At 43.7% G+C, this 15,694-nt stretch overlaps 1 protein-coding gene across 2 annotated transcripts; it reads left to right on the top strand.

Annotated features, from left to right (window-relative positions):
* The first annotated feature begins 1,720 nt into the window (after positions 1-1,720).
* On the top strand, positions 1,721-13,855 carry sh2d5 (SH2 domain containing 5). 2 transcript variants are annotated; one of them, XM_083661575.1, is made up of 10 exons: positions 1,721-1,994; positions 2,547-2,629; positions 2,720-2,800; positions 2,997-3,071; positions 3,908-4,054; positions 6,811-7,014; positions 8,147-8,333; positions 9,911-10,016; positions 10,778-10,937; positions 12,175-13,855. In XM_083661575.1, exons 2-10 carry the CDS (start codon positions 2,576-2,578, stop codon positions 12,379-12,381), a joined length of 1,221 nt encoding a protein of 406 aa, XP_083517701.1. In that variant the 5' UTR covers positions 1,721-1,994; positions 2,547-2,575; the 3' UTR covers positions 12,382-13,855. The 2 variants fall into 2 exon arrangements, with proteins under 2 accessions (XP_083517701.1, XP_083517700.1); XM_083661574.1 differs by having other exon boundaries at positions 1,722-1,991; positions 2,563-2,629; positions 12,175-13,854.
* Positions 13,856-15,694: the final 1,839 nt, after the last annotated feature.

Here is a 15,694-nt window from a genome sequence, read left to right as displayed (position 1 = left end):
TTTATTTGAATGTTTTTATTTATTTTGTAGGTTGTTTTTGTGTGTGGGGGGGTTGACTTTAGTTTTTCCACTGGAAAAGAGATGAGGGGAAAACTCTTTTACATTAACAGAAGTATAGTAATCCTTTCAGCAATTTTAGGACAATATCACAAATATCAGCAACAACAAAACTAGTCCCAATGGAATATTGTGGTGATGTGAAAACAGCAGGAGCTATAAGGGACACTGAGTTTACCACAGGTAAACTAAGTTCATGTTTTATGCCATAGGAGATTTTTTAAGTATGAAGCCATTAAATCTATGTTTCTGTATGGAATTTATACTGCTACCATAGTAATTCCAAAAACAAAAGGTATCGGTCACTATAAATTCACTACCACAAACCGGAAGAAATACATTATTATGGGAACATTTGACATTTTGAATTGTAGCTCAAAGTGATTCACATAATGCATAGAAACATGAAATGAAATCAAACCAGATCATACCACATAGCCTACATAAAATAGAGATGCAGCTGATCCGAAACTAAACTTAATGGACATTTTGTTTCTCGTGATTCCACAGGAGAAACATTACCATAGCGATATAGTGACCATAGTGATTATCAACTTTTTCATGTAAAAAGCCCCTAATTATAGTTCTCATTACAGGGAGCCCCTATTCAAGAGATTTTGACTCAACCCCAAATCTGATATTTTGATTATTTGGTTTGCCCAGAATCTCATGATGACTATATTGTAGGTACAGCAACAACCGAGAATCTTATCAAACCAGTCATTTTTTTCTATATTCTCTTATAGTGTTAAGTTCTAAATTAATTAATGGTGAAGTTTAAAGCAGCTACGAGCAACTTTTTCGATTGTTATTAAACAGTATAAATTTAATATCAATGCATCACATCTTACCTCTAATAGTCGACGATACCAACGCAGAGTAGTCTCGCTTGAACCCCGAGTGAATCGGCCAGTGTTAGTGTGTCTGTAGCCAGGGCAGATCAGGAATTGAAATGAAACGGTTTGCAGCAGCCACTTCGGCCATAACCACAAAATAACTTCCAAAATACCTGTTAGAATATAACGAGAGATGTTCCCGCGAGTATGCGTGGCGTTCACATTGTTTATGTTATGTTGCTAGGCAGCGCAAACGGCGTAAAAAGGCAGCTGCGTTTCACTTCCTGGTTTCACTTCCGCGTTTCACTTCCGGGTTACCCGGTTCGGTCGCTCTAGAGAGCCCCCTGTTGGCGCGAGTTTAGACAGACTATAGACTTAATAATCACCTAAGGGAGCAATCTCAGATACACACGGCTTTGGTCTCGTCGACTATTAGAGGTAAGATGTGATGCATTGATATTAAATTTATACTGTTTAATAACAATCGAAAAAGTTGCTCGTAGCTGCTTTAACATTTCATCAATTTGCTGGGGACCCCCCTGGAACACCTTCAAGGGCCCCTGGTGGGCCGCGGGACCCCAAGTTGGGAACCACTGAAATAACATAAGTCGAGACACCATATAAATCCCCAGAGGAAAGGGTTAATAGACCTCTGGATACATGGGAGCACCAGGCACACGCAGTGACGCATACGTCACCAGTTGTTGCGCAATGATCAGGAATGTTGAGCTGGGAAAAATCCAAGGGGGGGGGGGTGATGTGATTCAATGCATGTCCGATATCTTCCTCATCAACTTTCATTTTGAGGAGAAGTTCAGTGGAAACGCTCAGTCGAGAGATCCTGCTAGCTGGCCTGGCCCCTCCGTTTCTTGTCCCCCTTTGCCCCGGTGCCCCGCCCGCCCGCGGCGCAGCGCGGCACACCTGCCCGGGCCGGTGAGGCGCTGTGGGCGGCTCCTTCAAGGTGTGTCTCTCCTCTCGAGCTGGAAGTGATTTGACAATAAAACGAGTCACGACTGCGCCTTCGACCGAGGGAGACACACAGACAGGCGGGCAGACAAGACAGCGGTGGCGAGGCGGGGAGGCTCTCCTAGTATAAAAGTGAGTTGTTTTGATTTCTAAACCTTATTATGCGATTAAGAAACGAGCCATCGTAAAGTTGACTTCACACACGTGTTTGTCGTGTTTTCATCCCGACGGACAGACCGAACAGAAGCTCCCCAAACCAAACGTATGTTGTTGTCAGCGGCTTGACTCATCCACCACAGACAGTGGAGCTGTTTGGGCGAAAGCGCAACAAAGTTTCCCCGACAAATAATCACTAGTTATCCTAAATGATATTATCTCCCTGTAATATTTGAGTGGGAATTCAACTCATAATGTGTTTTGTGGGATAGCCAGCTACTAATGGTGAGTTTATTCTTTCATGGCACATTTTGTAATCTCGCGCAGCTCACATAGCCTACTAACGTTTATTTTCAGTTTGATTATTTGTCCCGTAGGGTCTATACTTGTGTACTTTGTCTTTGTTTGAGTGTAGTATGGAGTTACTATGTTGTTTTCCCATGCTAACTATGCTGCTGGTGTGAGAATATACTTGGGCTGTTTCCACTCAAATGCACTTTAACTCACATCTGCTGCCTGTGTGCGTTGGTGGTCTGGGTTTACGCAGATAAACAGGCAGCATGGGTGAGGCACCAGGCAGCGAAGATAGATTGACAGTGACGAGATCAGCAGAGGTAAGTGTGATATTAACCATCCCATCAGAATCCTTTACACAGCTAGGCTGCCAGTGTTGTTTGGCCTAAACCTCTGTCTTTACTGTCAAGTATGTGGGCTCGTTTCCTGTGGATGACTGCTGTCTGGATGAGCAGATTGAGCAACTGCACACCCAGCTGAAGTCCCTCAAAGTGAGTACTAATATAAAGTGCACAAAGTAAAGTCATCAGATTACTCTTATCTGGTTTACTGACTGTTCACTGTTTGTCAATGTATGATTGTCTAGTTGTCTGTGATGTTTATGGAGAGCCACACAATTTGTAGTTACCTTCACCCATGATAACCGCTATATGGAGAATATAACATATTTGTTATATTTACAATCAGACATGCAAGAGGAGGAGGACTGTGTCCCTGAAGTTCTCAATCAAGGGAGTGAAAATCTACAACGAGGATGAGACAGTAAGGAGAAGGAGGCTTACTTGCACATGCTCAGTTTGATGTGAGGAGTGTCTGTGACCCAGACACACAGACGGGCCCAATCCAAATGTTCAGACTTCAGCAGAATCGCGGACTTTGCAGACTTCACCACACTTCACTGATTTAATTACCCACAATTCATTGCAATACGGAAAACAAATAATTTATTACAAATGTGTAAAACAATCACTTTATTAAAAGGTGACTTGAATCCTCTAGGCCAGAAATAATATTCAACCACATCATGACAGAAATATGTAGAAATAACATAGAGGTCATCAAAATGCATTTTAAAGGGATAATTCAGGAGTTTTTGATGTGGGGTTGTGTGAGGTACTTGCCGACAGTCAGTGTACTACACACAGTAGAAGGCAGCAGCCCTGCTACTTCCACATCTGGCTGCAGTGCAGATTTCAGCTAAAACAAGGTGTACATTATGTATTTTCAAGTCAACTTGGGCTGGCATCTCAGGGCTTGTGTAGACTTGGATTACGCCAGGTGAGCAGTATGGAAGCATCCCGCCGGCTGCACTCTACTGCATGTGACTGTCGGCAAGTACCTGATACAACCACACATCAGAACATCACAACGATCCCCTTAAGGCCTGTCTTATCAGAGGCTTATTGATAGCCTTGCAGTCTGTCGCCCTCACGGACCTGAGGTGATGACATCTTAACACGTCACGGACCGGAAGTCCACGAGGGCTCAGTCCACAGGGTGGACATTTGGATTGGACCACAGATTCAAGTTGCTGTCGGTGTGTGAGACTTGAGCCGCTCTCTGGTTAAATGCTACCCTGTGCTCCTGGCTGTGTGCAGACCCTCCTGATGGCTCACGCGCTGCGCAGGGTGTCTCTGTCCACCGCCCGGCCGTCTGACGCCCAGTTCGCCTTCGTCTCCCACAACCCAGGCAGCGCCGACGCCCAGCTCTACTGCCATCTCTTTAAAGCTAGGCATTCCCGAGCGGTGAGCACCAAACACACTCAAACACACTCAAACACACCGGCTCTCCATCGCTCCATCGAAACTCTCATTTCCAATATCCTTTGGTTCTTTACTACAACCTATAGCTGACAAAGAAGCCCCCACGCACAATTACAAAATGACTGATCGCACAAAATTTAAAGTTTTTACTGTGCCACTGCAATGAGCATGATTTGACTGACATTAGAGATGTAACAGTATGAACATATTTCACACCACGCTTATCGTATTATCACGGTATTCATAAGAAATGGCTGAAAATGTTCAAAAAGTACTGAGAGACTCACTGAAATCATTTTACTTTTTATATTGAAAACTCAGACCCAGAAAGGACCGATACACTCACTGAAATCATTTCTCCAAGGCTGCACGTTTGCATCTGAGAGACGGTTGCCAACTTTGGTTGATGATAGACAGTATTTACCATGTTTTTCAAAGCACTGTAATCACGGTAACACGGTTTTAATGATAATGACAATTTGAAACCGTACGGTTATCGTAAGGAACTTTATCACGGTTATCATTAAAACCGGTTATCGTTGCTTCCCTAACTGACATGATTGTTAATCAATAGCAGTTACTTTGCCAAGCGCTGCTGACATTTCAAAACTCACTTTCCCCTATTGTTTTGGAACAAACACATTTTGTTCTCAAATGCCAAAGTAGTATTTTCATCACAGTGTTTTGCACGACGCTATATTATTATTGCCTCTTTACTACTGTAGACACTTGTGTTGTATGTCGGCTCTAATTAGCAGTTAGCTTGACAGTATGAGTTTATTTATGTCGGTTAGGCTCCTGTAAACTGTGCCTGAGACTGTTGATGTCTTGTACTTCCTTCGTTGCCTTGGAGGTCGATAAAAGTAACGGATTACTTTCATTTCGTTTTACACAAAATTATTTTTTTAAGGATATTGGATACCCGAAGTCCTAAACGAGAACACTTTGACACACTGATCCTGAAGGTATATATAGAGAGAGCACCGCAGGGATGATGTTTTTTTGTAGTCTGAAGGCGGAAGTCCCAAACATGATGGATCCTCAGGGAATGGGGTTTTAGAAGCATTTTCTGAAAATCATGTTTAAAAAAAACCACATTTACGTTCCAAAAGTCATAAAAGTGATTCACGTTTGTGAAGATTATCCTGCTGAACCCAAATTCGCGCTCCTATAAACTTGTGTTAACCAGAGACTTTATTTTATGCATTCAAGTGAAATCCCCATTCTAAAAATCCACTTCACTTTTCCCCTGCGGATCCAACATGCTACTTTCAGACTCATTCCTGCGGTGCTCTATTGAATGTTCAACTGCCGTTTTGGAATCTGAGGCCCAATTCCAATCCGCCCCCTAAAGACTCAAGCCCTGCACCCTCACTCCCTCTAATGGCCGCCATCGGAAAGTGGTTGAGTCATCAAGTGTGGAAGGGATCCACATTGGATAAATAAGAGGATTGGGACAGCAGAGCCCTTTGCACGTGACAAGATGATGTTGACTCTGGCAGGTTTGGGGCTCGCTATATATTGTTTATTGTCAAGACGCCTAAGGTGTTTGAGGGATAGACTCCCTGATGAGTCTGTTCTCATCCAGGCTCTGGCTCTACAGAGTGGACAACAGGTCATTTAAAAATAATAAATATAGCCTACTGCAAAATCTGCAATTGATAACTCTGTAATTATAATAAAAATAAGCTTAATAATGACATGTCACCCAACATTATACACAATGTCAATACTGTGCAATACAGATTCGGTAAAACTATTTCTCATTCATCAAAAAAGTTGTGGATTGCAATTGTAATAGAAATGGTCGATGATTATTCTAGGATTGTGTAAAATAACTACTTGCATTCCGCTGATATAATATTTTTGTGTAATCTGAAATGCCTATTAAAGCAGCTACGAGCAACTTTTTCGATTGTTATTAAACAGTATAAATTTAATATCAATGCATCACATCTTACCTCTAATAGTCGACGAGACCAAAGCCGTGTGTATCTGAGATTGCTCCCTTAGGTGATTATTAAGTCTATAGTCTGTCTAAACTCGCGCCAACAGGGGGCTCTCTAGAGCGACCGAACCGGGTAACCCGGAAGTGAAACGCGGAAGTGAAACCAGGAAGTGAAACGCAGCTGCCTTTTTACGCCGTTTGCGCTGCCTAGCAACATAACATAAACAATGTGAACGCCACGCATACTCGCGGGAACATCTCTCGTTATATTCTAACAGGTATTTTGGAAGTTATTTTGTGGTTATGGCCGAAGTGGCTGCTGCAAACCGTTTCATTTCAATTCCTGATCTGCCCTGGCTACAGACACACTAACACTGGCCGATTCACTCGGGGTTCAAGCGAGACTACTCTGCGTTGGTATCGTCGACTATTAGAGGTAAGATGTGATGCATTGATATTAAATTTATACTGTTTAATAACAATCGAAAAAGTTGCTCGTAGCTGCTTTAATGTAATGTTTCATTGTCAATTTACGCATTCCAGCGCACCCCGTACACGCGGCTCCTCGGTCTCCTCGTTCATTTCGCACGTGTGTTCTTTTCTTTTCTTTTTTTTACAGATATTTGCGGCCTTCCCCGGTAACCCCGTTTTATACATCACAACGCTATGCATTGTGGGCAATTCCCTTTCCGTAAGTGGCCACAGCTGCTCCCTTACGGTATGGGGGTGAGTCAGTAAGGGGGCGGATTGGAATTGGGCCTAACTGTTGGATTGTGTGTCTCTCCCTCAGGCCCAGTTCCTGAACCTGCTGCTGTGCCGCTGTTTCCAGCTGTCCTACCTGGAGAAGCACCCAGAGGAGGCTCAGGAGGAGGAGTCTGCCGGGCCGCTGCCGAGTCGCACCCCCTCCCTGCTCAACCACGGCTTCCCCCTCAGTGTCAGCGCCCTGGTGTCCTTCAGACGAGCCCCCTTCAGAGGGCTGCTGTCCCAGGCCAAGGTCCCCCGCCTGACAGTCTCCCTGCATTCACTCTCTCATTAGCTGATGTTACTTGCTCTAAAGGCCCGTTCACATCTAGAACAACCGCTATGATCATAAGGGCGTGGCTTTACGATCCAGCAGATTTCCAGACGTTTTTAGATGGACAGAAGTTCAAGGGGGTTGAACTTTTTCTGGATGGACGGATTCGTTCAGCCAATCAGATTCTAGGAGGCGTTCCGACATAGCCCATTGGACAAAAACAACCCAACGGACAGAAATCTATCGTTTTATAATTCTGTCAATTTTCTGATGGAGTGTGGCCGCCGCCTAACATTGTTACTCAAGCATTCATAATGATAATGATAATGGATGATGATAATAATAATAATAATAGATTGGATTTAAAAAGCGCCTTTCTCAGATTCAAGGACACGGTACATCTTACAAAGTACTAAAAAGGCAAAGAAAATTAAAATTAAAATAAAAATGGACTAAAAGCAGGTGAGGGATAGCGCTACTCTGGACCCTGGCCGTGCTGTGGGAAGGCCAGGCTGAACAGGTCTGTTTTTGAAGCTGGAGATGGGAGTCAGAGCCACGGGTGGAGGGTGGGAGGGAGTTCCAGAGCTTGGGAGCAGCAGCAGAGAAGGCTCGGTCGCCGAGGGTGGAACGCTTAGTGTGAGGGATGGAGAGAAGTCCAGTGTCGGAGGAACGGAGTCCACGTGAGACGGGTGTATGGGTGGAGTAGGTCCGTCAGATATGCCGGGGCCAGACCTGTGCAGGGATTTGTAGGTGAGGAGGAGGATCTTGAAGGTGATGCAATGTTTTATGGGGAGCTATAGTGGAGATGCTGCAGGGTGGGGCTGATGTGCTGCCAGCGTTTACTGCTATACAGTATATATATAGATAACTCTTTTACAGGCGCTGTCCCTTAGACACGTTTTATTTGTCTCCTTTCTCTCCCAAAACACAAGATTCTGGTTTTTTGTTAGCCTTAATTATTCGTTCTAGATGTGAATGGGCCTTTTACGACAATCACCGATATTTGTGCTTCTGCTGCTGCTGACTGACTTAACAAAAACCCAGTTCTTCCGGTCTCATTTTTGACCGTTCATGCTGCCAACACAAGCTCTTCTTATTCTCCCGTCTGCAGAAGAATTCAAAGAAGACGTCCTCTGCAGATCATCTCAACAGCCAAGAGGAAGTGTTCACCTCCTCTCCCTCGCTGACGCGCAAGAAAGCCATCCGCAACAAAGTGCTGCGCTCCGGGGCGTACCGCTCTTTCACCTTCACCCCGCGCAAACAGCGCAATGTGCAGGAGCGACTGAACTCGCCACAAGGTGGGGCAAGTGTTCAGAGAGCGCTTTCAAGAGTCAAAGAGTTGATTAGGTAATGTAAACTGTCGGTGTGATTCGCCGGGCACGCACTCACTGTCTGTTGTGGTGTGAATACTTTTTAAGTGTGCACTATTTCACAAGGTGACGGATAATTGGGCGTGTCTCAAGGTGATGATGCACAATCTCGTCAAGCTTGATCAGAGAGCAAGCTTTGTTGGTAAAGTCAATCAATCAACCAATCAAAGACAAAAACGTTGGTCAGGTGACTTCTCGTCAGCCCAAACTATTATTTAAACTGTCCAACTGCTAGTGCTACCAAATAGAAAAATGCAACTAGGAAGTAATAGCTGTTATTCTTTGCGTAATACAGTACCATTTAATCTAGCAAGCTAGCTAGCTGTTAGATGCCAAACAGCAGTGAATAACCTTGATAACATTATTCTTTTATTATTTTTCTGTAGAAAGAAAATTGGGCCAAGATGGCAGTGATGGCAGCAGTTTCTGTTATTTAATGACTGTTAACTTGGTCAGTTACTGGTGACCTCTTTGCCCCAGATTTGTCCTAAAAGTTTGCCTGTGTATCATCAGCTTCACATGGGTGATAGTAAATGTCAATGAAGCCTCTTACTGTGAAGCTTCACATGGGTGATAGTAAATGTCCATAAAGCCTTTTACTGTGAAGCTTCACATGGGTGATAGTAAATGTCCATAAAGCCTCTTACTGTGAAGCTTCACATGGTGATAGTAAATGTCCATAAAGCCTTTTACTGTGAAGCTTCACATGGGTGATAGTAAATGTCCATGAAGCCTCTTAGTGTGAAGCTTCACATGGGTGATAGTAAATGTCCATAAAGCCTCTTACTGTGAAGCTTCACATGGGTGATAGTAAATGTCCATGAAGCCTCTTAGTGTGAAGCTTCACATGGGTGATAGTAAATGTCCATGAAGCCTCTTAGTGTGAAGCTTCACATGGGTGATAGTAAATGTCCATAAAGCCTCTTACTGTGAAGCTTCACATGGGTGATAGTAAATGTCCATAAAGCCTCTTACTGTGAAGCTTCACATGGGTGATAGTAAATGTACATAAAGCCTCTTACTGTGAAGCTTCACATGGGTGATAGTAAATGTACATAAAGCCTCTTACTGTGAAGCTTCACATGGGTGATAGTAAATGACATGTACATAAAGCCTCTTACTGTGAAGCTTCACATGGGTGATAGTAAATGTCCATGAAGCCTCTTACTGTGAAGCTTCACATGGGTGATAGTAAATGACATGTACATAAAGCCTCTTACTGTGAAGCTTCACATGGGTGATAGTAAATGTACATAAAGCCTCTTACTGTGAAGCTTCACATCAAAGTTATTTTGATGTTTGGCTTGAACATGTCTGAGCAGGAGCTCGGGGTTTTTTGTCGTTTTACTTGTTTTGTTCATCTCAGTCCAATGTGATACTCCCCTTGTGCTGGAATGACGCTGGGCGTTTTCCAAAACAAACAAGCAGCCAGAAACCCTTTAGGACCTCTTGGAATGTGATCATCTCAGAATTCCCATGAATCTCTCCTCTCATGTGTGAAACAGGAAAGGAGCAGGACAAAGCGGTGTCGAAGAGAGCGCGCGCTCCCAGCCTCGCCGAGACTGAAGAAGCACTGGCCCACGCTGTCTGGTGCTGGGCTGGTATCGCAACGTGAGTGACACTCCCTCCCCCGTCTGACTGCAGACACCTCGGTAGAGTGTCCTGATGCATCAGTGGGTTAAGCCACTTTCAGACATGAACTTTGTCCATTGAATCAGGTCCGCATATTCACCGGACATTTCATACATGTTCTTATTTGTTTTCACACATGAGGAAATCTTCCGTGTGGTTTGGCCGAGGGGTGATGCCTGAGTAGAGAGTGCAGGGGCCAGCAGGGACAGCGCATGATGTAGCTTTAGTAGGAAATCGCAGTGTTTATGCGAGACAGACTATGCGAGACTCCTACCTGTCCGACCTGCTCCATCACCACACCCCCTCCCGTAGCCTCCGCTCCTCAGATGCAAACCTCTTGTCCCAACCGCCACTCATGACCAAGCGCCGGACCTGCCCCCCTCCCTCTGGAACTCTCTCCCCAAACACATCAGAGACTGCTCCAATCTGCCCACATTCATGTCACTACTCAAAACTCACCTGTTCAAAAGTGCTTTGAACCCGTGATAACTATGCATTGTATTTTGTTTTAACCATGTTGTTTCCTCATTCTTGATTTGTATTATGTATTGTGTTTTTAATGTGTTGCTTTCTCAACCTTTTTTAACCCCCATGTAAAGGATCTTTGAGTACCTTTTAAAAGTGCTCTATAAATAAAATGTATTGTTATTATTATTATTATTATGATGTCTGGATATCTTCAGGAGGTCACTGCATGTCTGGAAAGGGCTTTAGTTTCTTCTCTCTGGTGTGCCTTGCAGTGACAGCAGCTCCTCCCTGCTTGCAGAGGACGTCCTGGGAGCCTACCTCCTCTGCCCCCATCCCAAGAAGCCCGCCTGTGGCTCCCTCATCATCCGCCTCCCCTCTGGCCTGGTCACCCACCTCGTAGAAAACACCCGAAAGGGCAAATTCCTGCTGGAGGTAATCTGCGAAGTCGCAGTCAATTCTGTCAATAACTAACCAGTAGGAGGCGGCGAGTGTGTTCTGTCCACTTCATATTCACTGTAATGGAACATGGAAAATCCTCTGATGCTTAATTGCTTTTTTTTTGCATTAGATCTGAATAACAAATGAAATACTACTTTGCTGATTAACTGTAATATTTCCCTCACCACAAACCACAGCAAAGACTATAGGGGCCACAGACGCTCCACAACGGTCTAGGGATGTAACGATAACCGGTTTTAATGATAACCGTGATAAATTCCTTATGATAACCGTACTGCTTCAAATTTTCATTATTATTAAAACCATGGTACCGTAATTACCGTGGTACCGTGATTACAGTGCTTTGAAAAACATGTTAAATACTGTCCATCATCAACCAAAGTTGGCAACCGTCTCCCAGATGCAAACGTGCAGCCTTGGAGAAAGGATTTCAGTGAGTGTATCAATCCTTCTTGGGTCTGAGTTTTCAATATAAAACATTGTAAAATGATTTCAGTGAGTCTCTCAGTACTTTTTGAACATTTTCAGCAATTCTTTTTACGAATACCGTGATAATACGATAACCGTGATAATTTTGGTCACGATAATCGCGATGTGAAATGTTCATACCGTTACATCTCTACAATGGTCCAGACTCCAGACATTGCCGACGGCCGGCTTGGTGTGTCAGGGCTTTAAGGGAAACGATGGGATATATTAGTTAATTAATTCAATAAACTGATAAAATACACAAAGAAAATATATTTTGTCAAACTGATATATCAGTCTAACCCTAAGCCCCCATTCACACAGGACGTCGAAGCAATGCTCAACCTAAGCTGTACCTACGCTGAGCCCACAAGTTTCATTTCGGCGTCCTTGTGAACAGGCGAGGCCGTTCACATCACCCGCACGTGTCACGCTGAAGCCACGCTCACACCTTGCTCAAGCGATCGTTCAGGATTCACGCCTATTTTCCAAGCGTGACGCGTGAAGCCAGGCATGAAGTCAATGGGAGTTGCGGGCGGGTTCAAGGTGCGAGAGTAGGCACTGAGAGGAAAAGAGAAGGCTTCTTGTGTGAACGGTTAGGCGTACGTTCAGCCTGTGCCTGCTTCAAGCTTCAGTTCTACCTGCGTTCGGCGTCCTGTGTGAACGAGGGCTGACTGTATTCACCTCCGCCGCATGTTAATTTCCATTCTTTTTTTCCGCTCTCGTTTGTTGTTTGTGTTAGAAATGCAAGAGTGAGTTTGGCTCCATCGCAGCACTGATCGAACACTACACGGAGTCTCCGGACGAGCTGGCGAGCGCGCTGAGCTGTGCCCGGGTCAACCACTGCTACGAGTGGGAGGAGAGTACCAGCCGGCCTCAAGCCTCCAAGCTGCACAAGAGCCTGAAGAAAAGTCCAGTTCAAACGACCCAAAGAAAGTCACGCTTTTAAACCCTGCTCACTGAAATCATGTGGATTGCCACCCTCAGAGGATACAGCATATAAGTGACAACACTTTTTCCCGTTCTTTTGCACAAATATCACTTACAACGCACCTATTTTTGATACAGTGTTGGCACTTATGTAATATAAAGGTTTTGTTTTTTTGTCGAACATGTAATGTTTTGTACTTGCTTTTATCATCTGGTGGTCAATATAAGCTTTTATCTTGTTTTTAACTGTGCCTATAAGGCACATCTATGTATGTTTATTTTAGGCCTGGATATATGGAGTGTGACTATAAGTTCCCTCTAATTGATGATTCAATATGGGCTTCTTCACTGAGGTCAAGACCATATAGTGTTGCACAGAATGGGGTTTTTTTTTTCCTTTTCTTGACTTTTTTGTAGGTGTTTTGCTACGATCATTTATAGTCTGATCAAATTGTAATGTTTCATGGAGCTGGTATTCCATGGCTCTTTTCTTATTTTTTACATTTTATTCCATGTATTCTCAGGCGTGATGCATTGGATGGCATACAGAATGGCAATAACAGCTGATATAAATGAAAATGAATTTATACCGTAGAATCGAGTGTGGTGTGTGGATTTTGTTGTGTAGTGGTGTTGGTGGTAGACACTGAGTAATGTATGATCGTTGATCACACGATGCACGGTGCAAGATGTGCAAGTAGCTTTCCATGTTGACAACATAGCCACTGAAAAGTAGAGTACATTTTCGGTAGACATAGACATCGGCTATGGGATGGGAAATTAAATGACTTGTACTGTAGTTTAAGACCTGGGGCCTATTTAAAAATAGTGTTGTGTGGGTAATGATTGGGGGTGACTCATTACAAAAGTAACAAATTACATGTAATATATTACTTTTAGCAGTAACTACGTAATATAACATTAATAGGATTTCAGTAATATTATAGGCTACTTTAAAGGGATAGTTCGGTTTGTTTGAAGTGGGGTCCTATCAGCTAGTTCGATACACTAACTCAGGGGTGGGCAACTATTTTTCATGGGGGGCCACATGAGAAATCCAGATTGTTGCCGGGGGCCGAACAAATATTGTCATGCCGTAATGGATGGGCAACTTTGATGATAGAGAGGGCCACAAAAAAAGTCCTTGCTACCAGATTTTGCTGAGGGCTGAACGGCGCCAGCGCGAAAAAATTGGGGCATTTGAAGCCAGGTTTAGAGGAATAACTCATTTTAAATTAACAGTTGTGATGTCATTATTCAGTCTTAACCACCAATATTTGATCCTTTTCTCACTCACTCCTGTCACCACACTCTCCCTGCAGGGCTTGAAATTAACTTTTTTCACCACCTGCCAATATGGCTGCTAGATTTTAAAGTTACCAGCCAATTAGAATTTCCACTAGCCAAAATGTTTTTCTTGAAATAAACCAGAATATGAGTGGGTTAATTTAAGCATAAGTATCAGTAAGTGGCCGGGATTCTCAAAGCCTGTGTTGAGGGTCACACGAACATGCACTCTTGAAGCTAAATAAATCCAAAACCAACAAGTTAATTATTTAAATTTCTACCTCAATGTAGAACAGCCATTTCTTACACATGAGATTACTTTTGGCCTTTTAGTCATAAAGATTATTGAAAGATATTCCATATTCCAGACTGAAATGCTATAACAGAAGAATATTGGCCAGAATGACATGAACATTTGGACACTTATTCAGCGGGTATCTTGCATGTTGCGTTCAGGTGCACTGTAAAAAAAAACGTTCAGTCATAACTCATTTATAATTAAGCCCATAGTTAATGAACTAATCATGTACAAAACACACACACAGTCACATATTTTATATACTGTATATGTTGTAAGCCAAATTTTTGCCATCACAGCTGCTTTTTACATGTATGGGATAATACAGGCTAATATACAAGGTGTCCCAAGCTCTGAGTCATTATAAACTCAATTAGCTACAGAAGCTAATGTTCACATTCAGTCCTATATTTCTCTCATGTGTTCATCATTCCTTTCCTCCTCTGTGTGTGTGTGTGATTGAGAAATGAGATGCAGGTGGTGTTCATCCTAATTGGCCTGGTCAGGTGTCAGATTGCTGCTGGCTGATTGGCTGGTGGAGAGCATTTAAGCCAGCTGATGCAGTCCTGTCGCCCCTTGCTCTCCTCATTCCCAACGATGATGGCTGCTGTGCTGACTGCTGTGTTCTGTCAGGTAGGAACTGTGTGTAGACCTACTTTAGTAGTTCTGCAGAACTTTATTAAGATGTGTCTTTATCTTGGTAGACCTGTGCAGTCTAAACTGTAAATAGTTACCTTCCAGATCTACACTTTTGTACACTGTAAATAACACTTACCCAAGTAGCAGAAAGTAGGAGGGAGAAGCCCTTCAGTTTTGTAACATTTTCTCATGTTTATTTTGTAGGAGCTTATAGGTGAGAGCTGTGTCTATTTTTTTTAATCCATCCTTTTCTTAGGTAAGTTTAAGGTTGGCAATTAGTTTGATTTGTTGATGTTGGGGCCATGCTGTGCTCTGAAACTAAACCTGCTACTTGTGAACTTGTGATGGTGGTTTGGCTGATCATCTTTGGGAGTGGGAAGAGTGGGGGCACTTTTGTGTTGCCGTCCCCTTCCCCGAGGCCAGTTCCTAACATAATTAGGGGGTCGCCCGCTTTTCTCGTTCGTCAGCACGTCGTCTGAGTATATATATATTTTATATGTTTGTCTGGTGGGCAGTCTTTGTGCAGGTGGTAAATGGTGTGCATGGAGCTGAGGAAGCTCATGGTGGTAAAGCTGGTGGAGAGAGGTTTGTTGGAGGAGCCGGTCAGAGGGGACCAGTAAGACTGAGGAGGGGCGTGACAAGGCAGGGCCGTCAGTAGCACCGTTGCTCCTCTTTCTGTGTAGACTATGCTACCCTACAAGAGTCCCATCTCCGTACATAGACTTGCCTGTGACTCTGACTCCCAAGCCGTCTAAATCAGTGATACAGACGTATTTACAAGTGTCACAGAAACATTTCAAAGCCACATATTGAGAAGGGTTCATCGCTTCTCGACGTCGGAGTTAGAAAGCGCGACGCTGCTCATAAATGCCTCTTTTCATCTGAAGTCTGTGCTGGTGATATTTTTTCCAGGTTAGAGCTCTCAGCCGTCAGAGCGCTCAACAGCGCCACTCTGGCCAAAGGCTCGGTAAAAAATATCACCAGCACAGGAACACAAAAGTGCCCCCACTCTTCCCACTCCCAAGGATGATCAGCCAAACCACCATCACAAGTTCACAAGTAGCAGGTTTAGTTTCAGAGCACAGCATGGCCCCAACACAACTAACCA

This window comes from Poromitra crassiceps (genome assembly GCF_964638095.1).
Source record: "Poromitra crassiceps genome assembly, chromosome: 27".
NCBI lineage: Eukaryota > Metazoa > Chordata > Actinopteri > Beryciformes > Melamphaidae > Poromitra > Poromitra crassiceps.
Note: the sequence above shows the minus strand (reverse complement) of the source record. Positions and strands in the feature narration are given on the sequence as shown.